This window comes from Lissotriton helveticus, chromosome 9 (genome assembly GCF_964261635.1).
Source record: "Lissotriton helveticus chromosome 9, aLisHel1.1, whole genome shotgun sequence".
Lineage (NCBI taxonomy): Eukaryota > Metazoa > Chordata > Amphibia > Caudata > Salamandridae > Lissotriton > Lissotriton helveticus.
Genome location: NC_136070.1, coordinates 789071075 through 789084753, shown reverse-complemented (window position 1 = coordinate 789084753; position 13679 = coordinate 789071075). Strand labels below are relative to the sequence as shown.

The 13679-nt window shown below is 41.6% G+C and overlaps 1 protein-coding gene across 1 annotated transcript in view; it reads left to right on the top strand.

Annotated features, from left to right (window-relative positions):
- Positions 1 to 13679, top strand: part of LOC144781872 (cytochrome P450 2C19-like) — a 303887-nt gene that overhangs the window by 64777 nt on the left and 225431 nt on the right. Inside the window, exon 2 of the mRNA XM_078660916.1 lies at positions 592 to 754. Within this exon, the coding sequence (XP_078517042.1) occupies positions 592 to 754 (163 nt within the window). The remainder of the gene's footprint in view (positions 1 to 591; positions 755 to 13679) is intronic.

Here is a 13679-nt window from a genome sequence, read left to right as displayed (position 1 = left end):
ACCGCCATATATTGGCGGTGCTTCTGCTCCACAGACTAGTGATTCCCATGCCTCATTTAGAGCCTAGCAACTACAGGGTGTCCGGGGGTGGGGGAGTCTCAGCTGGCTGTCGTGCCTGACACCCTTGACTTTACATGTCGCAAGGTCCGAGTGGATCTTACTACACCCAGTTTAGAGAAGGGCTAATATCACTAGATTTCATTGCACAGGTACTCCATGCAAGGGAAGTTCCACATTGGCAGGAAAGACTACCAGTTGCCCCCACATGCAGGAAAACAACACTCACCACACCAGGGGATGCACTGTGGTTAGAGGCATATGGTGGGTGGTGGTTAGCAATGGTGGTGGAGGCTAGGGCCTCCTCTGATCTATTGAACCATGAGTCATACTATAAATGATGCCCAAAGTCTCTTAACCTGTGAAAAATACAGGAAACATTCCCAAAATTTCTGGAGGATTTTTTTTACTATCATTATTATTGTATGCAATAAAGTGATTCTGCTGTTTGGTATGTTGTACATCTTCTAGACATTGTACAGGTTTTGTTTTATTCCAGCCGGGAGCACGAGTAACTGTCTTGATTCTTTGCAGTTCAAGGAGACCTATGGCCCTGTGTACACCTTGTACTTCGGATCTCAGAAGGTGGTGATGCTCTGTGGATTCCAGGCTATAAAGGAAGCCCTTGTGGATCATGGAGAAGAGTTCAGCGGTAGACCAGATATTCCACTCTCAAAGCGCACTGTTAGAAGACAAGGTAGAAACTCAGGATTGAGCTATCTTCAAATAGATTTTGTGAGGGCTCAATTCTTTTAAAGTATATTGTACACCTTAGCTTAAGTTCTAAGAATCACATTTCTATTTTTCATATTGATATTCCTAGTTCTGACTGATAACCACGTTTATTTTCAATGTACAAACCTGCTTGGGCGGGTTTGTGGACATTACTTGATGTGTAAGTTTGCGATCACTCGCAAACCTAGAGGTTTGTGGGTCTTATCCAACCCTGGAAAAGTATGCAAATGTACTTCTGTTAAGGGCAGTGTAACTACATTTCCAGACTGACAATGGAATGGGAATGCATACTCCTGAGCATAGCTGATCTGTCCTGCTTGTTGGATTTGTTACACTTCCACCCACGATGAATGTATACGGGTCCTGCACTCTACTTGACTAATGTTTTAATGTTTAATACGATATGTGTGCTGTGTTGGATTAGTGCCTGCACACTATTGCAATGGTAAAGTATGTGGCCTGGTTCCGAAGGTCACCAGGACTCTAACACGCACAACAATAAATTCAAATTCTCCAATAGTACATTCAAATCAAATTTTATCCAAAAGATATATCAAAGATGAAATATCACATTTTCATATTATTGTCATTCATAGTTATTTATATGATAAACAACTGCTCTTCCATTGCATCATCATGTGACAAAATATATTACATTGTCAATATAATTTAAAAAAAACAATGCATTTCGGGGCTGAGGCCCCTTCGTCAGGGGTCTATTTAAAGGAAAGAGAAAAAAAGAGAAAAGGAAACTCAGTTACTTTTGATGCTTGTGAGGATTACTGAATATCTACATTTTGTGAATTTAACGGTTCTTACCACGAAGGTAGGGTGACACAACCCAACAAATCCTATGTTGGTCTATATTATTGTGTGGCAATGGTATATCTGAAGAAAAAGAAATTTGAAAGATATTTTAAAGAAAAGGAGTTTTTGAGTATCGTGTTATTTTACAACTATCAAAAAATACGGCATTTGTTTGAGAATCGAATTGGAGTCAGTTTACCTGAGTCTTTTTTGCATATAAAATATCTGCAAGAAAATTTTATTTATAATTATTTAAAGGTAAACCAAACTGAATCTTTTTAACCACGTCACGCGTTATCTTGCAAAAAACGTTTTCATTTGCTCACCTGTGCGTGTTCTGGTAGACGCATAAATGAAAAATCCTGTATGGATTGAAAAATATATGCAAGTTCTGAATGAGCATTTTACATTCAGAAAGATCTTGTTGCCGAATTATCTAGAATTATCGATGCAATGTTTACCTGCGAACCTCGTTAGTAGTATGTTGGTCTCGCTACTTCATTATGCGCTTTTCGCTGTAAATAAAGGGTAAACGCATTCAGAAGCCTATTCTTGGTTTAAAAACAATGCGATGCACGTTGGTGCTTGCTCGTATTTATGAGCTTACCGTCTACACAAAACGTCTCGTTAAATTCGGCGTCCTGAGAAGAGTGTGCCGACCAGATCTTTCTCTGATGGTATTAGTCCTTTCTTTATTGTTTGTTTACTGCCGCCCGATGCGCAGCAGTAAACAAAGGACTTATTTAGATTGTGCTATTCGGTCGCCATTAGTAAATGATGAAAAACAGTTGTTAACTAATAAATATAAAACGATTACGCGATTGGCGGTAATTACTTGGAAATGATGGAATGTTATATGTGCGATTGCATACATGCAACATGATTGAAGAAACATAAAGTAGAGTGAATGAATGAAATTTAGAAAATCTAAACATAACGAAACAAATAATAAAATCATTGCTCAACTCACAACATCCTACCTATTTACAATCTTATTCATTATATTCATTGAAAAAAACTTTTTTTTAAACACATGTGTGTCTGTGTGTTTGTTCATGATATGAAGGTATGAGGTAATGCATTCTTGTGTCATGCATATATACAAATCACTGTGAGTTCGAGTCCCAGGGGGGTCATCTTAATTGAAATTTACAAGAAACAAATCATTTCCATTTTATCATTTAAGCCATTTGGGGTCAATGTTTGCAATTTACGAATCCAAAAGGCTTCTCTCTGGAGAAGGACTTTCGCATTGTCCTGTCCTAATCGCTGTGGGATAAGCTCGATGACTTGAAATCTCAATTGGGCTATTGTGTGGCCCGCTTCCATCCAGTGTTTAGCCAACGGAGAGGTGTAGTTCTTATTACGAATCCGACTTTTGTGCTCAGAGAGTCGCAATTTCAATTTCCTGTCGGATTTCCCGACGTACAATAGTCCACAGGGACATTTAATTGAATAAACCACATGTTCTGAGTTACAATTGGTGGTGTGCCTGAGTTGGATTTTTTCACCGGGGGCATCTACCTAAGGATACGTTTGAAAGATTTTCTGGCTGTGGTGGACACGGGAGTAGGGGTCACATTGTACCACCCACAATTGTCTGAAAATGGGGAAATGATCTAATAATGATAAACAGAAGGCACAGTCCCAGTTAATACCCCCACCCTTTCCGCAAACTTCAATCGATCGGATGCTCCAGAGGGCTAGAGGGGTGGTGACCACAGAGATAGAACTTACTGAAAGGCAGTTGTCGTTAATCGCAGAACTCCGATGTACCCCGACTGACTCAGACCCACTCTTAGCTAGTAGTGACTCAGAAAGAACCCCTGTGTTGTCTTCGCAAGCATCAGAAATCGAAGCAGGAAACACAACTAAATCGTCCTTGAGGAAGAGGGGCAAGAATAAGGGTTCAGTAAAATCTAATAAACCAAAACAAGTTCCAAGGGTTCAATCAGTCATTTGTTAAGCACAATACATACCCGTGAGGGTCTCAAGGCGCTGGGGGGGGAGGTGGGGGCCGCTACTGATCGAACAGCCAGGTCTTTAGTGTCCTCCTGAAGGTCAGCAGGTCTTGGGTCTGTCGTAGGGTCAGTGGGGTTGGGGTAAAGCGGAAAACAACTCAATGATGGGGGATCTGTTAGTTTAGATCCACTGAGTAACCTGCCCCCGGACATTGGCCAAAGCCCACAATTGGATACTGCATTCCTGACCATGGTGGCTACCCTGATGGAGGACTTACAGGCTCAGATTAGAACCATTTTGAGAGATGAGCTTGCCTCCCTGGTAGCCCGACTTGATAAGCTGATTATTAGGTTGAATAACAGATGGAAACACCAATGAAAGGCCAGTCCGGGCCAGAGCAAGTAGATTTGTTCCCTCTTGTCATATAGATAATGGTCCTGTACAGAATATGAAAAATCAAAGGAATCCCAGGAAGAAAATGTGACCACGTCCCCGACCGAAGCTAACACAGATACTGGTCCAAGGCAGGAGGAGCGGGAGCCACAACCCAAAAGTTCACTGCGGAACTGTAAGGACATAGAGGGGTCCCAGAAGAAAGGGGACAGAGTAGGGTATGGGAACACGTGCAAGGTGTGGAACATGAAGATGAATTACCATCTATAAACCTCCCTACAAGCCTCATCCCCTCATCCCCTCATGTTATTGTATTAGCAGGCGTTCCCAAAGCCAAAGCGGGCCATAGGGAAACCCAGTTAGAGCAAAATAAATGCCTGTATTGGCTAGTAAGGTATTGCCATTTTTCCTATACCAATGCAGGTGATCCTCATGACCCACAGGGTTAGTTGGGTAGGCAACAGACCAAAAGATCTACAAGGAGATTGTTTTGTAATTAATTTTAAAAGCCCAAAGATTGTTCATCATCTATTGCAGTTGAATGATTGTGTCCATGACGTAGGCACAGCAATAAGGTTGCTACTACTCACTTACTTTTACATTCCAATGTAGGGGGGGCAATGGTTCAGTGCAGAATGGGTGGCAGCAAAGGCAGTCCCCATTAGGACAGTGGTACCAACAACCTAGACCATTATTAATTAATCTGCCTGTGGCAAACAGATTTGGGGTCCTGGAAGAGGTAGATTGACTTGTATTAAAACCAAACTACGACTAGGTGATTGACCATCAAAGGGTTCTACCGGAGAAGATCATGCAACCTACTATGGTGAACAAAATGGGTATCATACAGGGGACTGGGCTGAAAACTAAGATGGTGCAAATAAGAGAGACGGCAAGTGACAGGGTCAGTGGAGTTATAATGGAAAGGTCCATGTCCACGAGTCTGTACACCAAAGATAACCTTAGGAACATACATCTTAGTCCCAATAATTCCCATATTCACATTAATATACTAGGTCTACAAGGAGCTCATATTTCTGATTTAAATATGGGGCTAGAAGAGGGAACTTATTTTAGTTCCATGAACTCTTGCGTACAGACCAATACTCTAGGCACACCAGAAGCCCCAAGCTTTGAAACTGGCCAGTTGAAACAAAATGGAGCTTCAACTAGCTCCCTGGAAATGAGCCCCAGTGATCAGATTGAGAGCGAATCACCATCAAAGCCTGATACCCAGTTTAGCATCTCAGCTGGACAACATGGTTTGGACAAGCTGAAGACATTGTCCTGGAATGACGCAGTCCTTCAAAGTAAATTAAGTTGTTCTGATTTGGGAGACCTTGTAGACTCATTTGACATTTGCATGTTCCAGGAAACATGGGCAATGGAAGAGGCATTGCCTATGGGGTTCGCGGCACACAGGATAGCTGCCTCCTCTAGTAGTAAGGGAAGACCATCTGGGGGGCTATGCATCCCGGTAGGGTCCCATCTGGGTAGTATGACCTCACAAATGGAGTCATATTCTGATTACATCCTGTGCATTTTCTTTACCTTGCCGTCAAATTTTATTATAGTTTTGGTTAATGTCTAATCCCGAACCGTGAAGTACAACCAAGAATCTTTGACCAATTAGATTGTCTTATTCCCAGGTTTCCTAAAACACCTGGGTGGTCATAGAGGGAGATCTTAACTGCCAGTTTGAGCCCCTGAATGATTGTAATTGTACACTACCCTCTGATGAAGACGTGCTTTGGGCTATTCTTGAGCCCAGCATTACTCCAATCAAGGCATGGACATCATTAACCCTTCAGATGAAATCACTTATTCTGAATCACTCCTTGAGAGCTTGTAACGGCCAAACCAAATCTGATTCTCGTGGGAATCAAACCTTTAATAAGGTCGGCCATTCCTCCATCCTAGATTATATCCTGGTGCAAAACAGGATTTGGGGAAGGGTTGTTGATTTCATTGTTTTGCCATAATACGATAGCGATCACAATGCTTTGATTTTGGAGTTGCAGCTGCCTGCCATTGGGAATAATCTTGACTCCTCCAACCTAGCAGATGATAGACTAATACTCACCAATGATAGGTGGAAAGTTAGGTGGACGTGGATTCCCTATGCAAATCTATTATACCAACTCTATTGGAGCTAGAAAAGCTTTTGTCTGCCATGGTGGTATTACATTGTTTGCAGAAGTTGCCAAAATGCATGAGACATTGACAGCTATTCTGGTGGATACGTTTTGGCCTGCTGGCACATGGGGGTGGGACAAAGGTAATGCGGTCTTGGTTTAATGGCAGCTGTCGGAAGGGAAGGATGGCTCTGATAGAGGCCATAAAATCGAAGAATAGAATCCAAATCAAAATAGCAAGGGTCTCCTACAAAGATAGTATTACATCTCCAAAGAGAACATAGGAAACAGACCAATTGGCTTACTTGAAACAGGCTCTAGTTGCCAAGGATATGAAAGCCTTCTGGAGTATTGTCGCCATAGGCAGTACAAATGGTAAATCGGCTGTAGAGCCCAATATAGCAGCTGATAGTTGGAAAGAGCACTTCAAGGCCCTTTATTCTCTGCCGGAAGCTGAGGCCAGTATTCTGACCTCAGCAACTCAGCCGTTACAAACCTCCCACATAGGAACCCCTGAGTTGACACTGACTGAAGTTATCAGTGCAATAAACCAAATAGCCCCTAATTAAGCTCCAGGGCTGGATAAGATACCAGGGATCTCTTCCATGCTGAGCCCAAAATTTGGGGGACATATTTGTGGGTGTTTTTTATTACCATATTACAAGGGATGGCACTCCCCGCTACTTGGGTTGGGGCCGGGATACTCCCTGTGCATAAACAAATTCCCCTCTATTGCCCACCAACTATAGGCCAATCAGTTTGATTGATGTTACCAAAAAAATGTTTTGCTCGAGTGTTGCTGAATCGCCTTCAGACCTGGCTGGCTGAACACAAAATCATGGGCACACTGCAAGCTGGCTTCAGAAAAAAAAATCCACTATGACCAGATATTTAGGCCACAGCTCCTCTAATGGAAAACTGTGTATTTGGAGGGAGGCAGCCTCTACATGGTCTTTGTGGATGTTAGAAGTGCCTTTGATTTGGTGGCCAGAGATGCTTTTTGGGTGGTGTTAAGTGACCTTGGGGTCTCCTGTTACCTTTTGAACTTATTAAGGAGACTCCATGAAGGTAATTTTGCCCAAATTTGGTATAGGAAGCATGCAGAACTTACTTCACCTATTCCATTCAATAGCGGAGTCAGACAAGGTCGTGTACTTGCCCCAACACTGTTTTGTATCTATATCAATGGCTGGGTCGGTGCACTGAGTGGGCTGAAAGATATAGATGCTCCTAAGCTGGAACACAAGATTGTGCTGGCATTGATGTTTGCAGATGACACCCTTCTGCTCTCTAAGACACAAATGGGTATCCAGAGAATCCTTGATGGTTTTGGAGATTTTTGTACAAGCAGGGGGTTGGAGATTAATATACAAAAGACGAAATATATGGTGTTCAACTATGCCAGTTCGACCCGTTCCAAACCTTGCATGAATGGCATCCAACTTGAGAGGGTGTCTTATTTTGGCTATCTAGGACTCACCCTAACAGAAAAAATGGACTGGGGGCCACAAATGGATACAACAAGTCTTAAGCTAGCCCAGACCACAGGTGGGCTTGCAAAGTTATATAGAAATTATTCGCAAAAGCCTGTAGGATCAGTGATAGAGATTTATAAAACCCAATTAAGGGGTGCTGCCATGTATGGGGCAGAACTTTGGGGGCATCGCTTTCCAAAAACCATTATCAAGACTGAGAGCAACTATTCCAGACAGTTATTTAGCCTTCCAGTAAGTTCTCCGCTTACGCCACTTCAATCTTTATATCCACCGATTTCCTTTGGAGAGACATTTGTATCGAATTAGATTCTACATGGATGCAATGCATCAAAATCGAAATCTCTCCTATCATGGGTCTTTTGGTTCTAAACTTATACATGTACCCAGGTGGAAAACATAAAGGGAAAAGGATTAAGCAACTTATAGCTGCAATTACCACACTGAAATCCACCTACCCAAGCGACAACATGCTAATAACTTGTGACTTTAATATGAACCTAATCCAAGGACAGGAGGGAACCCTACCGAACTTTATTGAGTCACGACAGGGCAACCAAAGTAGACAAGATGCAATGGGGAGGAAATGTGCAGTAGAATTGGAAGCCCTATTCCTGCACACACTTAACGGAAGGGGTCCTTTGGACAGACCAGCAGCCCTAACGAGGGTCACTAGGAATACAGGCTCAACAATAGATTACACTTTGGCAGATCCCGATTTATTTCCTTATATCAAAGACTTCCATATCCTGGAACGGGGTGAAAGCGATCACTACCCTCAGACATTTACATTATCAATCAAACCAAAAGAGTCTGGAGGGGCAGTATTCTACAACCGATTCACAAATCAGGGACTCGCTCAGACCCTAACAACTATAGGTTGATAGCCCTAATAGATGTTGAGGCTAAGATTTATGCATCCAATTTATTGGCAGACCTGGAGTCTTGGGTCAGCAGCAAAGGTTTGATCCCATTGACACAAACAGGTATCCGGGCCGGTATGGGCACCCTAACAAATCTATCTGCGCTAATTCTCCTTGCTAAAAAGGCAATAGACAACTCTACCGTTCTATATACATGTTTTTTAGACCTGAAAGCGGCTTTTGATAAAGTGCCAAGATCTAAACTTTGGACCAAAATGAAAGCTTGGGGTGCCCCTCCTAATCTATTGGGAGCAATTATTAATTTATACTCGCATACCTGGGTCCAAATAAAAAAAGGGGATGGTCGATGCCTAACAAAGAAATTTCCAACACTTAACGGGCTAAAGCAAGGATGCGTGCTGGCCCCTAGCCTATTCAACATCTATACCACTGACCTAGAGCGTGACCTACGCACAATCCAGGGAGATCCACCGAAATTGGGACGAACACCCATAGTAAGTCTGCAATATGCAGACGACATTGTGCTCCTCTCACAAACACCGCTTGGCTTACAACGGTTGATTTCTAAACTCGCGCTGTACATTTCCAATGCACAACTAACAATAAACTTCAAAAAATCAAACATTCTGTGCTTCTCTAGCTCTCGAAAAAAACGACCAAAATTTGTTTGGAGGATAAATTCCTGTACTTTAACCCAGGTAGATAAATATAAATACTTGGGCATCCTATTAGACCATCAACTAAAGTATAAATATCATTTAGACCATGGGAATTCAAAAATCAAAACAACTCCAATTTGCCTTCAAAACTATACAAAAATACCTAAGTGGAAGTTCAACCGGTCACGTGCTAAAGATTGTAGCAGCAACATTTCTGCCCTCGCTCACATACGGCTCGAAAATTATGGCTACCAGGGACTCTACAGTGCTAAACCTTGCCCAATCAAGACTGTTTAAAAACCTCTTCTCAATTCCGCGACATATTTCCCAAGCACAAATACGTCTGGAATACGGGTTAACAAATCAGATTCCGGCAAGACAAGGGGCCCTGGCCAAATATTATTGGCGCATGAGGAACGCCGAAGATAACACACTTGCCCACCTCTGCTGGGAAGAAGTCGACAAACAGGCTAGGCACTCCAACTCCACATGTAAGACTCTTAGGCAAGCGCTTCTATCGTTAAATCTGGAAGAAGCTTGGCTTTCACCTATGCCTTACAATGCTTTTAAACAAATTACCAACAAAGCTATCAAACAAGCATCGTTGCAAATGGACAAAGGTTCAGTGGCTGGTAAAAGCCACGCCTGGATCGTGATGCCAACATACAACCAACTGAAACAACAACCTTATTTGCAAGAATGTTTCAGGGACCATTACAAGAGGAAACTAAGTCTTCTGAGGTTGGGTTGTTTCTCGAGCAAAGACCTTACCCCCAAATGGTTACGGACCTGGTCAACTTCAGACTGTCGCCTCTGTGACAAGGGTGAAGAGTCGTCACTGCATTTATTATGTATTTGCCCGGCACTACAAAATCTAAGGAAGATCCTCTTGAAACCACTCTTAAGAGAAGCATAAGTCAGGACCTGTAGGGCGGCTGTGATAAAATGCCTCAGCGGGTCTTTGATACAACTTTCCTGCAAAACTATAAAATTCCTGGCTTTTGCTGCCCAAGAGCTTGAAAAAAAGGCATCAACAAAAGATGAACTAGGTCACATTGTCTTTCCGCGGCTGGCCCTGGACTCTCCCTCATTTTGTCAATAGATACCTTCTTTCCTACTCCCCCTGCAAATGCACTTTATCTGAGACTATGGATGACAGTTATATCCAATTAGGTATAAGCCCCTAAGTATATCGTATCCCCTGTCACATCACTCATTTGATGGTCCCCATGTCTTAATGAGACAGTTATCTCCTTACAAAGTGCCATACCTGTTTTTTTATTATTTTTGTTGGTATATTTGTGCAAAGTCGCTAACAACTTGTGTCATTTTATCATTTTTTTTATCATGTCATTTTATGCTGTTTTTACGCTGACTCAAAGATGTTGATGTTTATCACATGGTGGTAAGATCCACCCTTTTATGATTTTAACAAAATCAAATAAAGTATAATTTCAAGCGCTTACGCCACTGCGCTTGGACCTGGGGTGGGACCAATTGCAGAAGAAGCTGGTTGTAGACCCCTAACATTCTGACTGCGATTATAGGTGACCCCTGAAGTAACTGAGTATAGGATGGAGCTAAAGGAGGTATTGGGACTCCCTGGTATGGGCAAGTTGGCATGGTTCACATACATTAAGGAAGGTTTTAACAACATAGGTAGGGAGAGCCTGTAAACTTGCACAACTTCATGGAAGTACAGTCACTGGTTCTCTTACATTTAATTTCCTAAACGTAAAGGATGTCTATAGTTTGGAGCCATGTCTAGATGAGATAAAACAGGCATTAGCCAGTAAACTTTACCTACAGTTTCGGTACGGGTCTCGCCCTCTGCGTGCATTTATGAATAAATGGGCTGGCGGCTCTGATCTGTGGTGCCCAGCATGCAGTAGTGTAGAAGAGACCGACCTACATGTGTTTGCCTTATTTTGTTATAACCTGGACAAAAGAAAAAGATAGTTCATACAATTGTGCAAGAACCTAGGCACGAGGCGCTGTAAAGAAGCACTTAGGCTCCTGAAATTTAACACCCAGATGGCAATTGTATATGCTGTGTCGTGTTTTTTAACTTCTATGTGGTGGACGCGTAAGGCCTTTTTAGGAACTCATGGTGGTCTTAATGCTGATTGATTCTTTTTATCTGTGTATTGTATTAATCATATCAAGTTTTTAACGAGCTTTAGCTTTTAATTTGTTTTTATATATACTTATGGCCTTTTGTAAAGAAATATGAATTGAAATCCATATATAATGGCAGTATGTGTTAGAAGTTCTTCTCTGTTGATAAACATTTCACAGTGGGAAAAAATATATTAGGTTCTAATAAGTCCTAATTCACTCCGTGTTTTGTTTCAATATGAAGAAATTTCCACCAGCTGGGAATGTCTTCATTTTTCGAGAATTCCCCAAAACGAGTCTAAAATGTGTTCCAAATCTAGAAGGAATCTTATGGGGAGGCATTTTTGAGTTTCATATCTTATCTTTTGTGAATGAGCCTCTGACAAGTTGCAGTCTGGTCTCACTGAAGGAGGCTGAGGTGACTTCTGAAATTCTACAATTATAATATCCTGAGCACAACAATCCCTTCTGTGTCTGATAAACACATTAATGTAATACAAAGGAGATCTTAAATTACTTTTAAACATGGACATGAAATAACATGGAAAATGTTGGTAAAGATATCTTTTGGATCAACATGTGCTACGGAATTTCATAGAACATGTCAATGGAGAGTAATTTTTTTAAAAGTTACTCCGTTAGACACATGTTAGGATTTTATACATGAAAGGCTGACTGTCACGGGTTCGGAAGCTGATTTTCTGTTTGAATACAAGCAGAGCTTACACCCCATTGCTTCACCCAAGAGCAGTAGATCTGCACAGGGAACAAAGCAAGAACATACAGGTACATGCATCATTGTAGGATTTTGCGATTCCTAAATTGCGAAAATTAAGGAATCGCAATTTAGGAATTGCGAAATTCTATACATCAAGAAATAGCAAAGATTTGTGCGATTTCTAAATATTCTTTATTTGCGATTCCTTAATTGCGATTCGCAATTAAGGAATTGCATTACATTGATTCCTATGGGCCTAGAGGCCCATAGGAATCAATGGGAAGGCATTCTCATTTTGCGAATTTGCAATTAAGGAATCGCAAAATGAGAATGCAATTTCAAGGGTGCAGGGGGGTCCAAAGGACCCCCCCCTGCACCCCTGAAATGTCATGTAAGTACATTTTACTCACACACATGTCCCAAGGGCAGGTGTTTGTGTAAAATATCAGTTTCAAAAATGCATTTATTTGCATTTTTGAAAATTTTTGCAAATTACCATGAAGGTTTACTTCATGGTAATTTTTTCCTTATAAATTGCGAATTCGTAAATTTAAAAAAATCATGCATAGCATTTAAGAAATCGCAAATTTTGAGATTTCTTAAATGCTATCGCAATTTGAGAAATCGCTAAAATTTCGACTTCTTAAATTGCGAAAAATTTAAAAAAATGGTGCATCCCAAATAAGCTTTTTGCATTCGCAAACGACCGAAATTTGCGATTCGCACCGTTTGCGAATGCAAAACAGCTTGATGCATGTGGCTGTTAGTACTTACTGCTGTGAATATAGTCAAAACTGAACAAAAGGCTAAAACTCACATCAGGTAAGATAGTGTGGGCAGGTAAAACACAGGCACTTAGCAAACATTTGTTGGGGGTCTAGCTCTCAATTTTTTCTAGAGCGTAAACATATTTTTTTGAAGCCCAGAAATCGTTTACAATTACATACGCTCCTCCAACCTACCTGATGGTTGTGTAATGTTGACTCACATTAAACACCAACTTCTTCTGTGTTTCAGAAGCAGTTTATTGATTCGGAACAAGATTGCACAGGCAGCCGCCCATTTAACTGCCACCAACGTCTGCTACATTTCTTCTTCCCCCTTGTGAGAAGATACCTTGGTATATGCTGTCCACTAATAAAAGTGGGCACCTTATACCAATCCAAACGACCTTTTTGATGTATGAGGTCAAAGATAACCTTTAGAAAGCTATCTTGGGTGCAGTTCTGCTCGACCTGCACCCAAGGTTTATTATATGTATTATAGTTCAAGTCAAGGGCTTGAGTGTAAGTTGTAATATCAGGGAATCCTAGGCCCCCTTCATCTACTGAGGTGGAAAGGGTTGAGCGGGTCGCTCTTGGGGATTTGCCCTGCTATACAAAACCTACAATTTCTTTGCCAGATGCACATCAGTGTTGCTCTGGGAATCGTGAGTGGAAGTGTCTGTACTGTTTAGAGTAGGCAGGGCATGAAATACATTTTCAAGCTGTTCAGTTCTCCTATTCATGCAATTTCAAGTTTGCCCCAACGATAGAGGTCTTTAAACAGGGCTTGGCTTAAGGGGAGAATGTTGCGATGAAATAGGGACCTGCATGCGAGTTGTAGGGAAACTCCCAAGCATGCAATTGTTGTCCCAGTCCATGAGAAGCCACCCAGTTGTAGTGGCTCTCGCATCAGTTCATCTAGGTCTGCCACGCCTATTCCTTCTGATTTTGAAT